Below are 21,487 nucleotides of genomic sequence, written 5' to 3'. Positions count from 1 at the left end.
TTCCAACCAAACGATTCTGTGATTCTATGATCATTTTAGGATAAAAAAACCTAAGAGACAGGAGACACCAGGGAAGTTCATTCTCTTGGATAATTCAGGAGAAAATGAGATCCTCCACAGTTGTAGATGGAACAACAAACTCAGTCCACTGCTGAGAGAAAGCTTGATCAGCAAAAGTCAAAGACTAATACCTAACAACTTAGGATAGGAGGGAAATGGGCTTGCTGACCTAAGGAGATCTTTCCAACCCTGTGTTCCTACTATTTCACTGAGGTGCTTCACTTCTGGGCTTTCCATTCAGGCGACCACACTGGCCTGCAGAAGTGAGGCGTGACAGCCAAGCCAGAGCTAAGCATGGCTCTTCTCTGGAGCTCAAAGCGTGCCTTGGTCACAGGCAGTAATGCAGAGTGCTGCAGAGTGCTGCAGAGAGCAGCACAGAGCAGGCTCAGGACTAAAGGACAGCCGCCACTGATAGAAGAATCACCTACTCCTTTTCCTTCCGAGTTCTCAGCCAATTTACAACGTAACCAGCATAGTTAAAAGCACTTTGAGACTTGAACACTACAAGGGTTATTATCAACAGAGAATGACAGCTTACATTAAAAAACAAGCAAGGGAAAAACAGGTTTGTTGCTTAAAAATACACCAGTGATTATTGTTTTTCATTAAACAAAACCAGGCCCATTCTGTGGACCACCAAACCACGTTGACACAGAACACTCCCCAGGGAAGAGACAATCTTTACTCTTACCATCAACTGCTCTACATCTGGAGACTAGCTCCCACAACACCAGTCCCATTGCATACATGTCTATTCTCAGGAAGGCGTCTCGTTGGAAGTTGATTGCTCCCTCTAACACTTCAGGAGCCATATACCTCCTTGTTCCCACCTAGAGAGATAAAAAACAACTCAAGTTACATTCCAGTTGGGCCCGTCAGCCTCTGCTGGTTGGAGATGAATGACAGCTGGTTTCATTAGCCTTAAGGCTACTTCTGCTAAAGTTGCACCTCACTCGAAAAACAAGCAAAAAGGGGCTGTTTTTTCTGACACTGATTCTCATTAAGATCACTCGAGTCTAGATAAGCTACCAGAAGGAAAAAGGCAAAGTCCACAGCTACGTGTGTGATATTCATTCAGTGTACACTACAAATCTAATTTAAATGCAGCGTGGCACGGTGAGTATGGATGAAATCCTGCCTTCTCTGCGTCCCATCACATCTTGCTTCAGCAGCACACTCTGCATGAGAAAATGCTCTTTGGAGACGCACAAAACACCCTGAGGTCAAGTCAGACTTATCATAGTTGTTGAAAGTTCAATCCCCTTTCACTTCAAAAAAAAAATATATATATAGATAGATAGATATAAAAAAAGAGAAGAGTAAAATTGATATATCCTGACATGGTAGGAAAAGGTGTTGGTTTGACAGCCCTGAATAAAACAAGTTTCCTGCATCTATAGGATTAGTAAAGCATGAACCCTGTGAAGTCTACCCTGCCCTGGCTTGCTGTGATCTGTTCAGAAAAGATCCCCTCTGGCTTTGAGGGGATTCAGTCCTCATTATAGTGACTATCTTGTTGTGTTTAGTCCAGGCAGAGCCATACCAAGCTCCTCATGGGGCTGTGGCAGAATTATAGCCCATAATGTAAGAGAGTGGAGAGCAGAGCAAGGAAAAAAAAGCACCTTTTTAACACGGGAATTAAAATGCTTTTAATATTTTCCTTTAGGAAATTCTCATCTGTTCTTGCTGTTACCTGAGGCAATGGGGACAGGGGGAAACCAGGATGTGAAAAAGTGTGGAAAATATTGGAAAAGCTGAAAAAAAAAAAGAAGGTAAAAATGAGGAAAGCTGGAGGGGGTAACCCAGAAAAGTGTTCCCTCCTTCTGAGATAAAGGTAGAAAGGGAGCCTGCAATGGAGACAGGCATTCAAAAAACCCCGGAGGCACACGGAGAGGATCCTGGCCTTGCTGTGCACCAGCATGAGAGCAGAACAAGGGGCCACTCGCCGCAATGCAAAGGCAGAAAATTAAGAACCATAAAAACACAGTAAGTTGTTTACACAGCGCACAGCCAGCTCGCAAGATCTGCCGTTGCTAAAGGTCACCCAAGCAGCCACCCTGGCTGAATTCTTAAAACTAAATAAATAATTTTAGGAGTATTAATATTTAATACTGAGACAATAAAGAGTCAGCAAGTCTCATGTTTGAAGGAAGAAGCTGCCTAGCCCCAGGGTGTGGGGACCCCACCTGCACAGCAGTCGGAAGGGTCTGAACACACCCCCCACTCACCCAGATCAAAGCAGCTCCTGGAATTTATGTCTGTGTACAAGCTTTTATGGAAAATACATATCTCACAGAGAATAAAATGCATCTATACAAACTACCCCCCATTCCCAAGGAGCTATGGCAAGTTTAACTTTCTAAAATGTTATTGTTAAAGATAATGATTACCTGTCCATGAGTGTCCCCTGGAGGTTTTCCAGGTTCAAACCGTACAGCTAATCCGAAATCAGCTAGCACTGCCGTCAAGTCATTCTTCAGCAAGACATTTTTACTCTTGAAGTCCCTATGGACGAGCCAAGAAGCAAGTTTGGGAAGGGTTTATTACGGCACGCGTCTAAATCACATTGTAAGTCTACAGGCTTAGCAACCCCCAGTAAATCAGCTCCTTCCTTCCTTCCCTGGCTGCCCGGCATGGCCAGTGCTGGAAAATTCGGCTGCTCCTCACTGCCCATGTCCCTAAAACACAACCAAGCAGCCCTGTGGTGCCTAGCAGAGTCAACCAAACTCCACGGTGAATTAACCTCAAAATAAAAGCAAGGAGTGACATGAAGAGGGTGTTTTAATTAGAGCAGGCAGTATAAAGCACCATTTCTTGCTCTGAGCACCAGCTGTGCACCCCCATCCTCTGGATACTTCTTACATTTCTCGCTCCCAACAACAAATGCAAGACAGGTTAAGGTGGCGCATTTACTCTTTATCCTAGTAAGGATGTTTGCTCCTACCTACAAAATTAGATTTTCCTGGGAATTAGCAGATGCTGGTGGGACACTCTTCACCCTGACTACATGCTTCAACAGACTTTTGCCATAGTCATCTATTACACTTATGTTTTAATTGCTGGATTGATCTTCCCTGGAGAATTCAGAGGGTTGGAAAGCAAGCAGGGGAGGGGCCGAGCCCACACTCAGACAAGCTGTCAGGATCAGACCAGGCAGCTGATGGGCAGGTGTAAGCATTTGCAGTAGAGATGGGTGGGTCTATGCTTGAAGGTGGCTTTAAGGGGACATTTGTGTCAGTCCCATGCTGCAGCAAGATCATTTCAGGGCAGCTCAGGTAAATCTACAGGGGGTGGAGGAGGGTCACACCGAGATGCCTAACCAGTCAAGCCCTGTTCCCTGGGCTTCCTGCATTTTCATCTGAAAAGGAATGTTTGGCAATCTAATTAAATTACAGACCTTAGACAGCAGATGGCAATTGTCCTGTATGCTCAGCATTATAATTTCCCTATCATCAATTCACTCGGTGACCCTGCTGATTGCAGGACATTGCAGGCCTGCACAAAATAATTAATGAGGGCAGATACAATTGTTCCGCACTAGAGAGACCTGTCAAAATTCTTTGAGAAGAGAGAAACTGCTGGACCATAGAGAAGAGTGGATCACTGTGGCCTCAGATGCCAGAGCACCAGCTCAAAGGATCATGAGCAAAAATCATCCAGCCAGCCTCCGATTCTGAGCTTCAAAAATGAGAAGAAAAGATTTTTCCTTTCTAAGCTAAACACAGCGTGATGGGCATTTCTGACTTGAGGATTAAGACAGGCGAAATGGGTGTGAAGTTGGAGAGCATCATATAGCCAGGGAATCCCAGCAGAAACCAGCCTCCAGCACCTCAAGGGGACACACGGTGTTTCTAGGGACACAATACACTTTTACAGAGCCTACAAAATATTTGTATCCCTCCGTTACACAGAAAAAACACCGTTTACCTAATACCTGTTGTCGTAGAGACTGACTGCTTCCATGCTATAGCTTAGAAAACAGCCTCTAATGACACAGATAAACTCCTTTGCTCGGTCAGCATTAGGGGATTATGCCCTCCAGGATGGTACAGATTGTGCACGAGATATTTGCAGAACAGTGGCTCAACAAGGACCACACAGAAATTATTAGACAGTCTGCCTGAACAAGACATTTCCAGGGTGAAGTGAGAAGTAAACCAGGATTATTGTATGGGCATTTGCTGCTGTTATTCACCTGCACTGCCTTTTGGGCATGCAACAGTTAACTACTACATCTTGATACATGATGCAGGAATTTCCCCTTGCACTTCCTTTTTTCCCCCTATTTCCATACATTCCCCCCATTTTTCCATGCTTTCCTTCCTTCCACAAAGCACTTTGAACTGACAAATGTGAGCTGCAATGCAAACATATCCAAGACATGGAGAAAGACCAAGTCATGCCAAGTAGAATTCCCATGAACATCGTATGCATTAGACCATCCTAAAATGGTCACTGATAAAGGAAAGTGGCCTGAAAAGAAGAAAATCTCTTTTTCATGTAATGCTTCAAACTAGGGAATAAGAGGGTGAGTGAGCTCTCTTATTACCTCGGACTATGAACAACGGGTGTGTTAACTCGATTCAGACACCAGAGATTTTCTTTTCAGCTTCCACGCGGGGGCACTTTCACACCAACAAGCGAGCCCAGAACCTTAATCCTCCTTGTAGTGCTGGGGGCCAGTAAGGAGTTAGCTGAACCCCTGCCCAGCAGTGACTCAGGGGGTCCCACCTGGCAGCTCCAGCACCCTCACACCCATTGTGTGTGAAGCCATTCAAAAATACTCACTCCTCCAGATTTAAAATGTATATTTGGTGGGTTTTTTCTAAAACAAAAACAATACTAAAAGGAGTGGAGTAATCCAAGGGAAATCCCCTGCGTCCTGAAATCCCTCTTCTGTAGGTATGTGCTAAATTCACACAAATGGTGCATTCTCCATCTTTTATCATTTGCTAAATGGATGGGGACGCTAATGAGCACGATCTGTTGCTTTAAAGCCTTTCTATAGCCTTTCTCTGTTCCCCACCCTCAGGAATTTTCATGTATAAACCACTGCCTTTATTCCACAAGGACAAATGTCAGGGACACAGGGGTCAGCTCCAGGAGTAGCACAAAGGCAGCTGTGGGCTCTTTCAACAGCCCTCAGCTCTCAGAAACCTTCAGGTTCAGGAAGGGGGGTTGTTTTGGGGGAAGGGACACCCTTGCAGAAACAGGGATTATCCTGCAGTAGATGAACACAGCCTCGCTAGATCGGGTATAAACTGCTGCAGCTGGACATGGGGTTTAAGTCCCTCCTAGATGAAATGCAGTGGGTGGTGGGGGAGTACGGCCGCGGATTACGGCGGGTAGCCCACGTAAATCCCTTCTGGAAAACTCCCCCCTCCTGCCATGCCACCAGCAAACCGCTCGGTAGCAATCCTTTAGTCCAGGGCAAGCAATGTGGGACTTTGCAGAAGGGATAAAACAAGTACTGTGGCGATGAGGAGGGTTTAACCCACTTCCTTCTGGATTCCTGCAGTCCCCATGATGCTGCCAATCAGGTGGGTTGAAGCACATTCCAAGAGGCCTCAGAAGGACCCTGGTGCCTCCTCTGGTGTCTCTCACAAGCATCCCAGCATGATATGGGCACTATAAAACCACTGTGAAAAATAAGTAGCAGCCATTTTCTGCATTTCCACATTTTTTCCTTTTCTTACCTAATGATCAAAAGCTCTGTGGGAAGACACACAGTGGAGTTATCAGTCTAAAACACTTAGGGGAAAAAAAGGGCCCAAATCTTAGTATGGCCATAGAAACACACAGATTATAATGTGATTTATCAAGAACAGTCCTTTCAAAGAGAGGTTCTGCAACAACCAGATTTCCCTTCCCACTACACATCAAGAGAAGAGTTGATGGAAGAGGGAAGCACCTACACTTCAGACATTTGCCATAAACCACTGCCAGCCATACTGACTGTTTCATAGACAAGACTCTGACTACTTGCCCTTCACCATTTCATATGTGGCTGAAAAAAATTCTTGTCAGCATAGGATTTGTTTGGTTAAAAGGCATTTACTTCCTAAAAGCACAACGCTCTCCTCCATTCAACATCATTTCAAAGAGGCTGCGAACATTTGACACACCGCTTGAACGGTGTCAATGAAAGAAGCTGTACCTGTGTGCTATAGCAGGTTTGTGTCCTTCACCTTTGCACCAAGGGACATCTTCGTGTAGGTAGGACAAGCCACGGGCCATTGTTTCTGCAACATGGCAGAGCTCATTCCAGCTGATAATATTGCCCTTCAGGTAATCCGTCAGAGAGCCCTGCAAAACAGGACATCGTACGTTCTTAATCGCAGACCCTGCTACGTGACAGATGTGCCAACTCATCGGTTTAGAAAATGGTTTTAATGAGTGCTTGAGAAATTTGAGCCTTGGTTTAATAGGGGGAAGAAAATCACTGGCAAAAGTAAAAAAGAAGAAGGAAGAAAGAAAACCAGAAGTGTTCATGACTCCTCAGCCCTTGACAGCACAGAAAGCATCTGGAAGTCTAAAAGGAGTCTACCAATCTGCCAGGGAAGGGAAGGGTGGTAAGGAAGGGACAAAATCACTTCAAAACAGAGCAATTCATCTAACTTAAGAAAGGGGAAAGCCTTCCATGCAAGAAAATGATGCATCGTATCGGCTGGTTGTGGCAATGATTGACTCAGTAGACCTTGGATTAAACAGAAGGATAACATTGCTGGCTCAACCCCAGATTTGTATGTGTTTGTTTTATTTTAGTATTAGTCATGTTTGATAACTAAAGCAATCTATCAAACGGGAGATATGCCCCAAGCTTCAAAAGCAAACACAGAACCCATCTGCAAGGGGTGAGTTGGGACTATGATGGTCTGTGACCCCCAGCTCCCACGTGCTCATTAATGCACGTCAAGAGATGGTGACCACCACATATGTGCGCTGTGGCCATTTGTGCCTCTCTCTCTCTCCCCAAGTCCCACCTTCATTAATCATAGAATCACAGAATCCTATGTTTGTGTAGAAAAGCCTTGAAAGGTAAAGGAAGAGCCTTTAAATGAGGGGAGCAAGAGCAGTTCTCCACTACCACTGAGCCATGGCTCACCAGGGACAGCCTGGAGAGGTTACAGGGAAGTTTCTGGGAGAATATGAGACACCAAATCCTGCTGCTTCACAACCAGCTGCCTCTCTGCCTTCCCAAAATGTACGTGCAATGACACATTACCTTGTCGTGGAAAGCTGTGATCAGCCAGAGCTCGGTCTCTAGGTTTGTCCCTCTTTTCTCTGCTGCGATAAATTGCAAAAGGTTTTCATGCTTCATGCCAGGAGTATTGAAAATCTCCCTCTCGCTCTGCCAAGATTGCTTATCCTAAAGCAGGGAGAAATGCACCATCAAAGATCACGCTTCCCTTTAAAGCAAACAGCTCCTTCAGCTCAGTCAGAGCTGCTCATGTTCCCCTTAATATCATCCTCCGGCATTCGGATGTGATGCATCTCTTCAAAATGAGGCCGTTTTCCTAAAGGGTAGATGCTGGAGAAAGACTGGAAGTTGCTGTTCTCAGTCTCCTTTCTCCAAAATTATCCTCAGCTATTCCTAAAGCACATGTGTGGGGAGGGGGGGAGGAATCCAAACCCAATCTCTCACCGAGAAATAAGATTTGTCAAGATTTCCTAAGGATACTTGCAAGAATAAAGCCTGTGCATACAGCACCCAGATTTGCATTGTAGCTGTAATTGTTACGACTGCAAAATCTAATCTAGGCTCTTTTGAATATTTACTAGTAGGTCACAGCTGGCTTGGACAGAAGATGTGCAAATCTCCTTTAGCAACGCTATGACAACAAATACAGGGCAAAAAATTAACGAAGAAGGAGATAGCAGAGGAGCACAAAGATGTTTCAGTCATTCTTCTTTCATTTGACTTTTGATCATTTTTTCTCTTTCCATCTGCAATTCCTAGAGAGTCAAGTCAGAAGCGTTCAAAGGTTTCCTAGAGCGGAAGATGTGAGCTGACAGAAATGCTGCAGTGCAATTAGCTTTCACAGCACTGGGGCTGTGCCTCTGTAAGCCATAAACTGTTTGCTGGGTTTGGGTCTAAAATCTGGGTAGATTTACAATCTACCCAGGCAGGACACACAAAGCCGAGGTTTTGGTCCATTGTGTGCACTCTGGGCATCGCAGCTGCACGCTGCCTCGCTGGACTTTAACAACATGGTCATTTACAGTGAAGTTAAAATACCATCTAGATTTCAAAACGTGCTTGTTTTTGCCCTTCTTGCAACAACTACGACTACAGGAAGCATTTGGTAATGAGGTAACACAAAGAAAAGCATAGGAAGGGATCGTCCTTGAACTTTTTCCCCCAGCAGAAGAGTCCAAATGCATCTTTGTTATGGTCTTAAAAACACCTCCATAGGCACTTAAGAGCATCTCAGCACCAGTGAGGAAGCCCGATGCGTGAGAACCTAATGCAATACCCTTCTCACCTGAATAGGGAAGATTTTCACTGCTACGTAGTCATTCATCAGCTGAGCCTTCCACACGCAGCCAAAGCGTCCCCTTGCCTTGATCTCCAAGAGCTGCAGAGGTTTTAGGCCAACCAGGGGAGAAGGGGGTGGCGGGCCGGGGTCCTGCATGAGAGAAAAACACTGTCCCAAGCTGAAGCTGGACTGTAAAACAAAGGGAGGAGAGGGATGGAGAGACCGCGTGGGGAGAAAGAGGGGTAAAGAAGTGACATTTTATTTAATACAAATTATTTAGATGCACTATTTGCAGCAAGAGCAGCCCAAAATTCCCTACCTTGCTTTGCAGGGTATTACAATCTATGCCTCCAAGTGTCACGTTGTGTGTCAAACTACTGCCTGCCCTCCTCTGCCAAAACCTGAATTCTCCTATGTTTTCAAAGCAAGAGCTATTTTGGGCTGTAAAATACTGATGACCTCAAGGCTACCTCCTGCCAAAAGTAGGAACTTTTTGATCTTTGTGACCCAACAGCCAACTACACCTAAAACCTCCCACTGCTCTACACTTCATTAGGTGCATTTCATATAACCCCAGCAATAGGCAGTAAACAGGTCTGTCAGCATCATAAAGATTGCATCTGTTTAAACTCTGCATTTGTCCAGAAGAACAATGCAATCCTGCAGGACGTGTGGGGTTGGAGCTCTGTCCTATCTGCTTTCAGATGGGAAAGGTTCACAGCATGGGTTGGAATGGGCAGAGAAGGGAGGGAAAGGCAGCTGCTTGGCCCTTCAGAAGAAACCAGAAGGCTCAGGGCACAGCAGATCCAGCAAGGACCAGTTCCTGATGGCTTTGGGCCACAAGGATGACCTCCTGTATGCATTCCCTGATGGCTCATAAAAACTGAGCTTCAACAAGGAAAGCATCTCCTCTCACCCCATAGGTAGGGACTTTATCATCTCTATGATCTCTGCTCCTCTGCAAAGCCAGCTGAAACCAGGCCAGGGGTTTGAGTGCTTGGGAGGAAGGGTAGCCACCAAGCAGGGTTGTGTAACCCCATCCCTGAGGAATCCTGGACATGATTATAACCCCATCTAACCCCATCTGCCTGATGGAGGATGCTGTCACTGCCAGAGAGGCCAACTGTACCACCAGCTTCAAAAAGATAGAGAAGAAAAGTTAGGCCACCTGAAAAGAGTGAAGAAAAGTTAGACCACCTGGGAAGACTGAAGCAAAAGTGGATGTGAACTACACTGAGCAGTCTCTGTGCCTTTCATAAGGTCTGAACACAGGGGAGCAACTTGGAAAAGCCCATGGCTTCTCCCTCACCTCATTAATGTCGACATGCCCGTAGGGAGGCTTGCGGTGACGGTACATCCAGAAGGCCAAGAGGATGGCCATGGAGAGGACAGCGATGGGGAGCAGCGAGTACACCAAGATGTTGAGCAGAGAGGGCGTTGGTGGTGGTGGCTCGTATATGACTGCAAGAAAAAAGCAGGGTAAACGAGGGAAAGGACCCTTCAGGCATGCAACAGCACTGTCAGCTACACGGACAGATGCAACCAAACCCCATCCTGCCTTCTACTCCAAAGCTGACAATGCTTAAGTGGCACATCCCATCACACCCAACAGTATTCATAAGGCTCCGCAGTTTACTCTTTTCCATATGGCTATCCTAATGGAGTTACAGTGGTCCAAACCACGCTTTGCAAGCTGAGCCTCCATCTGACCTTTATTTAAGATGGGCGTTTCTTGCTGGGATACGTAAAAGCAGAAAATTTCCTCCTCTTAACCCCTGCGAATGTATTAAGCGAGCACGAAATCCCTTGCAGCGTTGCTTTGCCTTTTAAAGTGATTGACAAGATGTCAGTTTTTAGTAAAATGCTGCCGGAGCCACAATCAAATGCGCTATTCCCACAGTAGTTCTTGTTCCAAATTACATCAGTGCAGTTGAGACACAAACAATGGGAATACTAAATGGAGCCATGTTGCTATGTTGGAGACAGGGAAGGAAAAAATAGCAAGACTTGCCAAATTAAACAAAAAACTGTGAGAGAAAGAATATTTCTACTAGGTTGCCACGGGTACATTAATAACAGGAGATAATAAAACCCATGTAAACAATTAAAAACCTAACAGGAAAGCCCAGGAAAATCTGATAATGGTCTACTGGAACATCTCAGTAAATGCAGGTAGTTGATAGCAAAAGAAACCATCCTAAGGAAAAGATCTACATGCTTTAATATTTTTTGAGTGATACTTTAGCAAGTCTGTAGCTAAAAGAGTCATCATTTTTCTATTAGCCTCTGAAGAAGAACCTGCTATTACTTTTCTTCCTTTAAGTATATCCACAAACTGAAAGCTGACACACATACCCATTCCCTTTCAATTCCCAGACCAAGAAAAGACCAATCAAATGTAAAAAGTCCTTGATGCCCAAGATATGGGGAGACCTATGAAAATTAATGAAGGTGTCAAATACCTTTTAAGAGTCTAAGTTGATTCATATTATATAAATCACACTGCCCTCTTCCCCTTGTGTGGGATTTGGTTTCATAAGAGCCCACTGTGAATGTCCACCATAAAGAAAATCTAATCCTCACTGATGGTATACGAGGTGTTGGTACAACACACTTCACCCACAGAGTGAAAGAACATTAAAAAAACTATTCTTGAAGAATCCTGGTAGAAGGATTTCTAGACTTTGCAACCAAAACGGTACTTTGAGTTCTGTCAGATATATTTTTTTGTTCAACATCCAACAACTCAAAGTCATCACAAACTGGATCTAGAGGAAGAGACCCTAAACTTCCCGTCCACCCAGTCACTCACCTTCTGGGCCGGTGACTTCAGGCAAATGGGTAAATTTCTCATTGCAATAGTTGCCCTCGCAGCAGCAGAAAAACACTTGAGGGTTTTCTTCTGTGGCTACGCACTCCTGCCTGCGTCAGGGAGGGACAGACACGACAATGAAGGGAAGAGAAAAAACGTCAGCCAACTCCTGCCTCTTGCCTTTGGGAGCCAACCTGCCCCAAATCATCTTCTCCACGCGCCTTCTCCTGCTGCTGCACTGCACAGATTGGCAATCTCCACTTACAGAAAACAACTTGGCACTCAAATACCCCAGTGGATAGAAAAGATCCTTGAAAAGACCGTAAAGGAAACAAATGCTTCCATATGTACCGAAGGCATTAGATGGTGAGTAATAAATAACAGCCGCTGCCGCTAACTGAATGAGAAGCTGAGAAACGACAGAGGGATGCCTCCTTCCCTGAACAGGGTCTTTCCTGCAGCCCGTATGCATGCTGTCAGAGGAGAAGAGTGTTTGATCATGCAATTAAAGATTGTGCCATAAAGCACGTATGAGGAGGGCTGAGCTAAGACTGCTCTCACAGCCCTGAGCATCACCATAAGCACTAGAAGGGCACCAGCCGCCAGTAGCAACAACAGTCCTGCTGCAGGCAGAAGGAAGACTGCGGGTTTTGGGTTTGTTTGGCTTTTTTTAAAGTTTAATTTTCAAGTGGCATCTTCTTCTCTTTAAAAAAAAAACTTATTCCTGCACAAAAGTCTTTAAGAAAATAAGGCTGCAGCTCCCTTTTTTTTTGTATTTGCTTCTTATCCAGGTAGCGCTACAGCCTTCTCAGCGCTGAGGTTTCCTTCCACACTGTGCAAGGTGTTAGGGGACTTCCACGGATCAGACAAACTCCACTTCCACACATCCTCCCTCTCCCACAGATCAATGCCAAAAGAGACGTGCAGTGATTTTTGCAGTGCTCTAGCAGTCATTTCTGTCTCTTTCTTAACTGCCTGCTTCCCTTCCCTGTCACCTTTTGCTACGTTACCCTCTGCTTTTAGCTATTAGGGTTGCAGAGCTGCTCTCCACAGAGAACTCTATCAAACTATTTCCTGAAGCCCAGCTAAATTATATGCATAACTTCCTTCCTTCGACCACTCGGAGGAAGTAGCAAAACAATCATATGTGTTTGACATTATTACTCATTTATGAACCCATGCCAAGCCTCCCTATCTGTGGTATCACTGACATACTGCCACAAGAAGAACGGAAAGGGCTCTCTTCAATCATAACACAGGGTAGTTTTTGATGCTTTTTTTCCTTTTGGGGAAAAAAAAAAAAAAAAGCTGTAGCAGAAATGTCTCCTGCAAGGTCTCAGTTGGGAAGCACCTGGTTTGTTTTTCAGGCTTTTATTTTTTAAAACTTAAAAGAAAAAAAAAAAACACCTATTTGACTTATTCAAACAAACAAAGATGTTTCAAGAAGTTAAGCAATGTTTCTAGATGCTTTTTCATGAAATCAGATAACAAGCCGTTTGGATGTAACAGCATCAGTATCGGAGTCTTCAATAGAAAACACATCCTTTACTAAATCTGTTGGTTAACAAATCAAGCTAATGAGTGAAACCAGCCTGCTCCACATCTGCAATTCATTATCCCTGTCTTTGAGCTGGTGTGCTCTCAGGGCAGCCATCCAGGTACATATGACATGTTATACTTAGCAAATATTACAAATGACACAGTGGGAGAGAATGACACATTTTTCTATGGCAGCGAGGGCACGTTTCGTAGCGGTTCACGTGCTCTCCAAGGGAACGTGAACACGACCTCTCCGGTGGGGCTGTGTAAATAAAGGAAGAGCACACAAGTCGAGTTTTAAACACTACCTCTTCCTATAGCCTTAAATGTACATATGCCACGTTCTTGTTTCCTTAAGATAAAGAACAGAGTAAAGAGTCATCATCCACAATGTCCCAACCCTTGTACTCCTGAATTTTTCACCTTCTAGCAACAAGGAGGCAGCACTTTGCATGGACCAGCATGTGCTGCCTGCACTAGGAGAGGAGCTGCAGCCTGGCAGAATGGGACCGTGTCCTGCACCCAGGGGACACTGCAGATACAGGTACAGGGGCATCTCCCGAGGCTGCACCCAGGAGCTCAGCATCCAAAGGTGCTGAAGACAGAGACAGAAAGGGCATCAGCACATCACCATCAATCAAAAAATCATCTGTTTTTGCCATCTTGGGATGCAACACTACCTGCATTAAAGACTTGAGGGCATTCAAAGGAAGAAAAAAAAAACAAGACTCCCTTTAAACAGCCTTCATTTAATTAAAGCTAACCTTTATTTCAAACGTTGCTTTCAACACTTGTACTGTTTGTTAATTCTTAGAAGATCTTCTAGCTTTGCTCTGGAACTTCAGCTTTGAAGAATCAAGCTGCAGGATAATGGATGCTCAACCCTGGGGCTGCAAAAAGGCTTGTGAGGAGCCCTGGAAACTTTTTACTGTTGTAACAGAGCAACACATTATGACAAAGTTTAAGAACCACTACATCCCTGCACAGAGACTTCAGTGACAATACAAGTGTCACTGTATATGAGAGCAGGCACTGAAAGGAGAAATCTGTTTACAGTAAACACTTCTGCTTGGAAGTAGGAAACTAGAGTGACCTTCTGTTCTCAGAAGGATCGACATCAGGATGACTAATGGGCCAAGGAGGATTGATTTATTGGGAAAGAATAAAAATTGAACTATATAGAGAGCTTGGCTACGCAACTGGTAAGGGAATAGGTGTGGTGGGAAAGTAACCCTGCTGTTAATAATAGAAGGAAGATGAAGAACAAGTCACAGTTGAGATAAGCTAAGGCAACGGGCAGAAAAGCAGGGATAGTGTACAGCGCTGAAGGCAGAAAACTCTCCAGCCATGGGACAAACCTAGTTCCAGCTTAAGTCCCACAGCTTAGCATCTGATGTCCTAAACTTTTGGAATGAGAAGCTACAAAGATGTGCAGCTAGGAATTGCACCAAGGTGAGAGATCAACCTCCACTGGTGTTATATCAAGGGAAATCCTTGAATGTTATGTTCTGTTAATCCTTACTGAAAGGGGTGGGTTTGGGTTGGTTAGTTGGTCATTGGGTTGTTGTTTTTTTTTTTAACGGAAACACTGAGTGAGTCCAGAGCTACTGAGCATTGTCCTTTCAAACCGTGAAACTTCAGAGGGCTCTTTTCTTTAGCTGTAATTCTTTTCCCCTCTGTAGAATTGCATCAAGGGAAATGAGAAAAGACTAGTTTATTTTCTCAGCTATTTAATGAGGCTGGAGCTTTTGTAGTACAAAACCTCGCTCCTTTTCGGTTTGCTACAGGCAGCGACACACAAACACGCATATTGCTCTTGCTGCCCCACTCTTCCTCTTGGCCCGTCTCTTAACTCAGCTGAAGAACAGTGAAACTTTTTGCAATATCACAAATGCCAGAAAATTTCAACCTCTAACCACCCCCAGATATCTGTACTTTACTAAAGAGCTCCAAATTATTCCAAGTTTTCCTTTGTATCGCCAAATGCTCTTGGAAGAACATATTGCTTTTCATTTGATGGTACAGGACACGTTTTTCAAAGCATGCCAGAATTATCAAAGCTTTGCTAAGGAAAAAAAGAAAAACACACAACAAAAAAAACCCTAAAAGTACCTTTTGCAGCTTCTATTTAGAAAGTCAAGGCAGATAAGTGACAATTCTGAGAGCTGCATTAGCAACAGAAGTAATTACAGGGGATGAATGGGCCAATTGACTTGGACTTGATTTCTTTTCCTCGACGCAAAAATCATGAGTCTTTGCACTCAGAGGAACAATTAAACCTATATTCAGAAAAACCAGTTAGGCTATTACCTGTCATAACAGTTGAAGTCGTCTAACCAGCAGCCTTTCTTCACCAACTCAATGGAGCCCGAGTTGTTTCTCCAGGAGGCGTAGCAGTGGAGCCGCTTGTCCTTCTCACCCTCGCAGCGTTCCACACCACTCTGGTTGGTCTTCTCCAGCTCCCAGTTGGCGTTGTAGTAAATGCATTCCCTTGTCTCAGCCTCCCCATGGCCTGGTCCTGAAGCAAAATTGAAACCCCAAGTACGTTCAAACAAAATCAGCGGCAGATCCCGGGAGACGCATTTCCATGGGGCTTTGTTTTAGGTGATGCATACATCTGCCTCCCTGGCAGCTAAGCAGCTCATTGATGTGAGCTTCAGCACGATTTGGAGGGTTATTCTCCTTCGCTGGTGTGAGGTGGGGAACAGAGAGGTCAGGTTTGTCTAGGCTCACAACAGGAGCTCATGGTAAAGTCAAGAGCCCAGCTGAGACCCCACCCCAGATCTCCTCCAGCCAGTGCTTCAGTGAGAGAACACAAACAGGGGGATGTACAAGGCAACCCATAAACAGTATTTTCTAACCCCAGAAACCCTGTTTAGGAAAGGTAATCTCCTGGGATGCTACTTGCTGCTTGCTGGGATGTCACACAAGAGTTACCCTCCCTCGCCACCACTACCTCAGGAAACACCACCTAAAAATAGTTTCTTGCATTGGTAGGATGTAACTGAGAATAGATAATATTCATCCTGCACAGGAGGGCCAGACCAGTGCCTATTTCTCACTTAGATCCCAGTTCAGGCTTATTTGGATAAGTCTCCATACATTAAATGCCATGCTTTTAGCTGTGGTTGACACAGCTCAAGCTGCCTCTCCACCCAAGCAAGACCTCAGCAAAAAGCCATTCTGTTGCCTAAACAACTCTGTCCACCCCAAAGAGATGCTTGGCCACCACAAACCAAGAAGTCTCCATAGCCTGTGGGTCTTTCCCCCATTAAGAGCATTGTACCAAAGGACTAAGGAATTCCTAATTCCCCAAGTGAAACAATTCCCCTGTGGCCACCATGGCACAGAACTGAAACATGATTACAGACACATCCATTAAAAAGAGAGTCAAGTAAGGGAATATTGATATCTGCAGATGACCTGTTTTGCCCTGAGCCTTACAAACCCTCTCTTCATTTGGAAATATTCTGCTTTGTGGCATTTTGAGGATTCGTTTAAAATGAGAAGGACGAAACAAACACATGGCATGTAAGCTCACAACCAGAAAAGGTACCACGAAGCTCATGATACTGTAAAACCTGAGATGCCCTGCAGCCATCTCTCCTTGGGATTACCCAACTTAAGGCAAGGTCAGACCTGGCCATTTTTTTGATGGACTGCAATCATGGAAAACGTAGGTATCCCAATAAAATGTGTTGACAACTGAGTAGAAAACACAAACGGGTCCCGCAGGATGGTGAAATGAAAGTGCTGCACTCCCAGAATAGCCAGATCTTTGCAAAGCACAGAACTAAGTTTCAGGCTGGAAAATAGTGCTTTCATGACTCTATCTTCTCCAAAGGCCGTGTCACCTTTTATGTTGAGATTAAGGCAGTCAGGGCCACGTCTGGACAGTCTTAATGCAACCCAGCCTGCAATTCCCACTCAACATGGTAAACCAGCCACTGAAAGGCAGGTGATGCAATTCAGTCTTCATAAGACACTGAGCAGCAAGTGGCTTAGAGTCGGCAGAGAAAACACCCAGCCTGGGCACAGGCACCAACTCCAGGTCACTTATACCTTCTGTAGCTCCACTGTTTCCATACCTGAACACTCATCCACAACTGATGTAAGTACCCTCACAACACCCAGACAGACAAGGGAGTTTTAATTCCAACTGAAGATCCAACACACCAAGATTAAATGATTTGTCCCAAGTGAACAGGATGCCAGGTGGAGCTTGACCTGCCTTTCCACAGCCTGCAACTCCTCAAGTTGCCAAGTCTCTGAGCTGTTACCTGGTGGCAGGATTCACCTCCCATTTTGCAGTGCACAGAGATGGTGCTTGAGCTAGAGATTGCCTTCAAGCTATTCAATGTAGCTTGACCTGCTGTAGTGAATCAACCTTCTGCTGCCAACAGGCATCAAGCAAGGAGCACAAATGACCTGGCATGGAGCAGAAGTAGAATTATACAAAAGTTGCAGGAGAAACCATGGTTTTTGCACAAGCTATCAGTGATGTATCCAACCTGCTCCTGATACTGACACCTGGACCCAGCGATGAGCAATTTTCATGATATGGAGCAAACGCACCAGACTAGGAAGATCTCTTCACAAGTTGAAAAGGTGTTCAATTCTTCAGTAACACTTTTTTTGGGAATAATGTTTAATCTGTATCATGGGAGAGACTGCGAAGGAGGAGGGGTATGAGAAAATAATAAAACTGACTTCTGAATCTGGAAATTATATTCAAAGCACACACAAACAAGAGCTCAATTTCTACAGCACCTGCAGGTTTTATCAGCACTTGCAAAGCTCCATCTGAGTTTTCCTCTGACAAGTTGCTTACTATAATAAAAACAACCTACCAATATCCCTGAGCACAGAACAGTGTCAATATTGACACTCCTTGTTAAAGCCTTGATATTCGTTCTCTTGATACTTACACAGCACTTTGTTAGGGCAGATTAAGCATTTTTGCTAAATATTGGTTAATTTTCAGGAAAGGGAAGGTGCGTTGTCTTGCGTGCACAGGGGACGATACCTTTTTATTTATAAAGGAATGAGTAAATATCTTCGCTTCATTCTAATACTTCACATGGCTTCCAGCTGATAGCTGATACTCACAATCACCTTCTGCTCCAGTCCTTGAAATAAATTTTTTAATATCATTTCCATCATCTCAAACCAAATCCTGCTTTTGCTCTAGTTGGAAATTTCCTCTCCCTCTCCAACCCCATCTCTGAGAAAACAGGAAGGTTTAATGAACCATTTGCCTAGGAAGCAGCCCCAAAATCTAATCCTGGCTCAGCCACCTCTGTCCATAACCTCGAGCAATATTGTCTAGCCTGTTTCCTTCGCCTGCAACGAAGGGCCAATGCAATGCACAAAGCTGCAGTGAGATTTGACGTTTCCACTGTGCTTTGAAAAGGGAATGTTAAAGAGATGTGAGCAGGAGCTACATCGGCTCTGGGACCAGCAAACCAAGGCTGCTAAATCCTGTGCTGAGCCCAGGATCCCTTCCCCCAAGACAGTTGTCTTTTCTGGAACAAGTCTCAGATGAAGACTAAGATGTGCTTGCAAACACGCAAACCCAACTCTGCAAACAGCAACTGCGCCAGGAAAAAGGCCTTTTGCAGGTTTTTTTTTTTCCACTGTCAAAGTTTAGATGAGTTGAATAAAAGCATGTATAAAGTTCTGGATGACTAAATATATGTACATTTTCCTTAAAACAGTTCCTAAGGATGCTTGCATTAAGGAGACACTTTAAAAAAAACCTATGTGTTTGCTACCTGCTTTCAGATCTTTTTAAAAAGCCATTTGGTAAGGATCCTCATCCCGCTGGGTGCTCAGGACTGCAAGAAACCCTTTTGTTTGTGCCCAAGATGGTCCCAGCAGGAAGGGGCACAGCTCCAAGACTGGGTACTAATTTACGTGCTGCTCTAGCTCACCAAGAAACACCCACACCTTGCTCTGTAATGGATCACACAGAGCCCAGTTTGTAGCTAACTGCCTTATCTGCACTCGTTGTGTAAAAACCCTCATCTGAATGGAGGGAGAGGGAATTGAAACAGGGATTTGTCCCCCTGAGGGAGAACGGTGGGGTGGTGGTGGTGACAAAGAGAAAAGCTGAGCTCTGCTCCTGCATCTCCAGGAAGCCATGTAGTTTTTCCTGCCTCTTTTTTCCTCCTTGGGCAATGGGTACAGAAATGCTCATTCCCCCAAGGCCACTGGAGGTCCATAAGAAACACTAAAATGGACACTTCTGCAGAGCAACACAGGTGAGATAGGCACAGATCAACCATATCCTGCTCCTCATTTGAAGTTGCAAGAAAAATCAGAGGGTACTGCCCCAAAACAGGTGAAGGAAGTGCTTCTCTCCTTCCCCCAGACACAACTGACGCAATAAGGGTTGGGTTGGACTTAAGTTGGTTTCCCTCAACCCACAGCAGCACAATCTGGCTTAAGAGAGGTGTTGAGCCAAACCTGAGCAGCTGAAGGAAGGGACAGGATTAATTTTGCCAACAAAAAGGTCTTCCTGAAACAAAAGCCTTTGGGTGCAATCACAAACCACAGCTTGAGATGAACTAAAGGGGCTGTGCCCCATCCTGGTCCTGCCCTTCCCTCCCCACAAAGCTCTTGCTCTCTCTCTCATGCCAGCATTGGCACGTGGTAGGAAAGCTCCTGACCTCCTTCATTTGGTAGCATTGCCTGAGGACACCCATGCTTAGCTTTTGGCAGAAAGTCAACAGGACTTGGGTGTAACAAGAGATAAAACATTTGCTAAGCAAGTGTTGGAACACTGCTGTTGAAACTTGATTTAATTAGTCACATCACCATTCTCCTCCCACCTAACCCAACTCTGCCAGCCACAAAGCCAAAGTTGGAAAAAAACCTGTTTCCTACCTGGCAGGGACTCCCAAGAGGTACAAATACAGGTGGGATCTGCTGGCCCCTGCCACACAAACCCATTTTGTAAGGGAGATGTTTCAACTATGTCTGCAGAAAGTACCATAGGCAGAAGCACCTGGCTGCACAGGAAACGCTTTACAGAAAATGCTGAGCAAGCAAACCAGGAGCATGTACGCTGGGCAAGAACATGGGCAGGAGCATGGCATCTCCAGCAGCACAGCCTGCTATCAGCCCCAGTTCTTTCCATGGAAAAGAGCCTCATATCAGCAGCTGGGCAAAAACGATGAACATTTTAATACCACGATCCACAAACAGTCATTTATGGAATAAAGTCCAAAGTCCTGTTTGAAATTAAAATCTAAGGAAGAATGAGGCTTTGCAGGAGCAGATGGGTTTCTGGCATCCCACTGCATCCACCCAGTGCTTCGGGGATGATGCACACTGGCTTCTCCCAACATCTTCCTCGAACAAAGGTTGCACACAAATACCTTCACACAAAACACCATCAATCCCCAGAAACTCCCAACACATCATGAAGGCAGAGGGAGGCTACCCACCACCACCCATTTTTGGGATGGAAGTCAACTTTTTGACCTCAATTCCAAGAAACTATCATTATGCCAATACCCTTGGGTCAATTTTCTGCTCCAGATGACTGAAGCATCACTAGGATTTTGCCGAGCAAGACCCCCAGCACCTATCCAAGGCACATAATGATGGGAAGAGCAGTTGAAACACCATGTGATGCGGGAAGACCTCTCTCCTCTACTTGGGAGTTGCAAGGCACAGAGGGAGCTCATTAAAAAGGGTCCTCTTGAGCTGAAGGACTTCAGCTTGCTGAGGCATGGGACCTTGCTGCTGATATGAGACTAAACCCTGTTCTCCTAATTTAGACTCGCCAACAGATCACTGAGGCTGAGTTGTTATCCACCAGCTGCCAAATTATAGCCAAGATCCAGCATAGCAGCTCTGGGTTTAGGTGTTAGCAGTTGCTGGGCTCCTAACTCATAATTAGATACATAGGGAATATCTTCCCCAAAGCTGAAGGCTGCTATAAATCTCAGCTCTTTATCTCTGCCTGTCCCCTTTTTAAAACCTAAAATGAAAGTATATACGAAAAGATGGGATGTGTCAAAATAGTCTGCATAAACACTGAGTGATTTACCAGACAGTCTGTTTGCCTAACTGTCAAAACCACCGGGCTTTATACATGAAACTGTGTATGCAACTGAAGTTATTTGCAAACACTTAGTTATGTCCCTATATAGCTATTTGTACATGTAATTTTATAATATAAAATGACAGAGATTGTATACTGAATTGGGGTAATTGCCCTCTAATTTGGAGGGTAATTGCATGTAGCAATTAAGCAACTGCGGATGCATTCTTGCATGTGTGATTATGAAAGTCGGGCCCTTTGTTTGAGGTTTGGGTTTGTTTTCAAGAGCTATCCCTCAAACCACAGCATGGTTGAGCAGAGCTGGGAAATAAAAGGCTGCTGGGCGCTCACCTTGCAGCCCAGCATCTGCTGGGATGAGCCACTTTAGCGCTGGCTCACGTTCCCTCCTTCCCATTGCTCAGTGCCTGCGGGGATGCTAAACCAGCTGCCTCCAAACCCAGGGCTGCGTTTTGGCACATGCTTCAAAATAAGGGGACCATGATCTAAGCATGTGCAGAGCAAACTGGGAGGCACTGGTGGGGA

The 21,487-nt window shown here is 44.9% G+C and overlaps 1 protein-coding gene across 1 annotated transcript; it reads right to left on the bottom strand.

The window, feature by feature from the left end:
* Positions 1 to 751: 751 nt before the first annotated feature.
* On the bottom strand, positions 752 to 15,409 carry ACVR2B (activin A receptor type 2B; the record flags this gene model as incomplete). Its single annotated transcript, XM_010171409.2, has 8 exons — positions 752 to 890; positions 2,451 to 2,565; positions 6,218 to 6,366; positions 7,286 to 7,429; positions 8,547 to 8,690; positions 9,850 to 10,001; positions 11,353 to 11,462; positions 15,202 to 15,409. Coding segments are annotated over 8 exons (1,161 nt in total), but the record flags the coding sequence as incomplete, so codon positions are not given.
* Positions 15,410 to 21,487: the final 6,078 nt, after the last annotated feature.

Source organism: Antrostomus carolinensis, unplaced genomic scaffold (assembly GCF_000700745.2).
Source record: "Antrostomus carolinensis isolate BGI_N321 unplaced genomic scaffold, ASM70074v2 scaffold35047, whole genome shotgun sequence".
In the NCBI taxonomy this organism is placed as follows: Eukaryota; Metazoa; Chordata; class Aves; order Caprimulgiformes; family Caprimulgidae; genus Antrostomus; species Antrostomus carolinensis.
The sequence above is the reverse complement of the archived record's forward strand: the minus strand, read 5'-3'. Positions and strand labels throughout refer to the sequence as shown.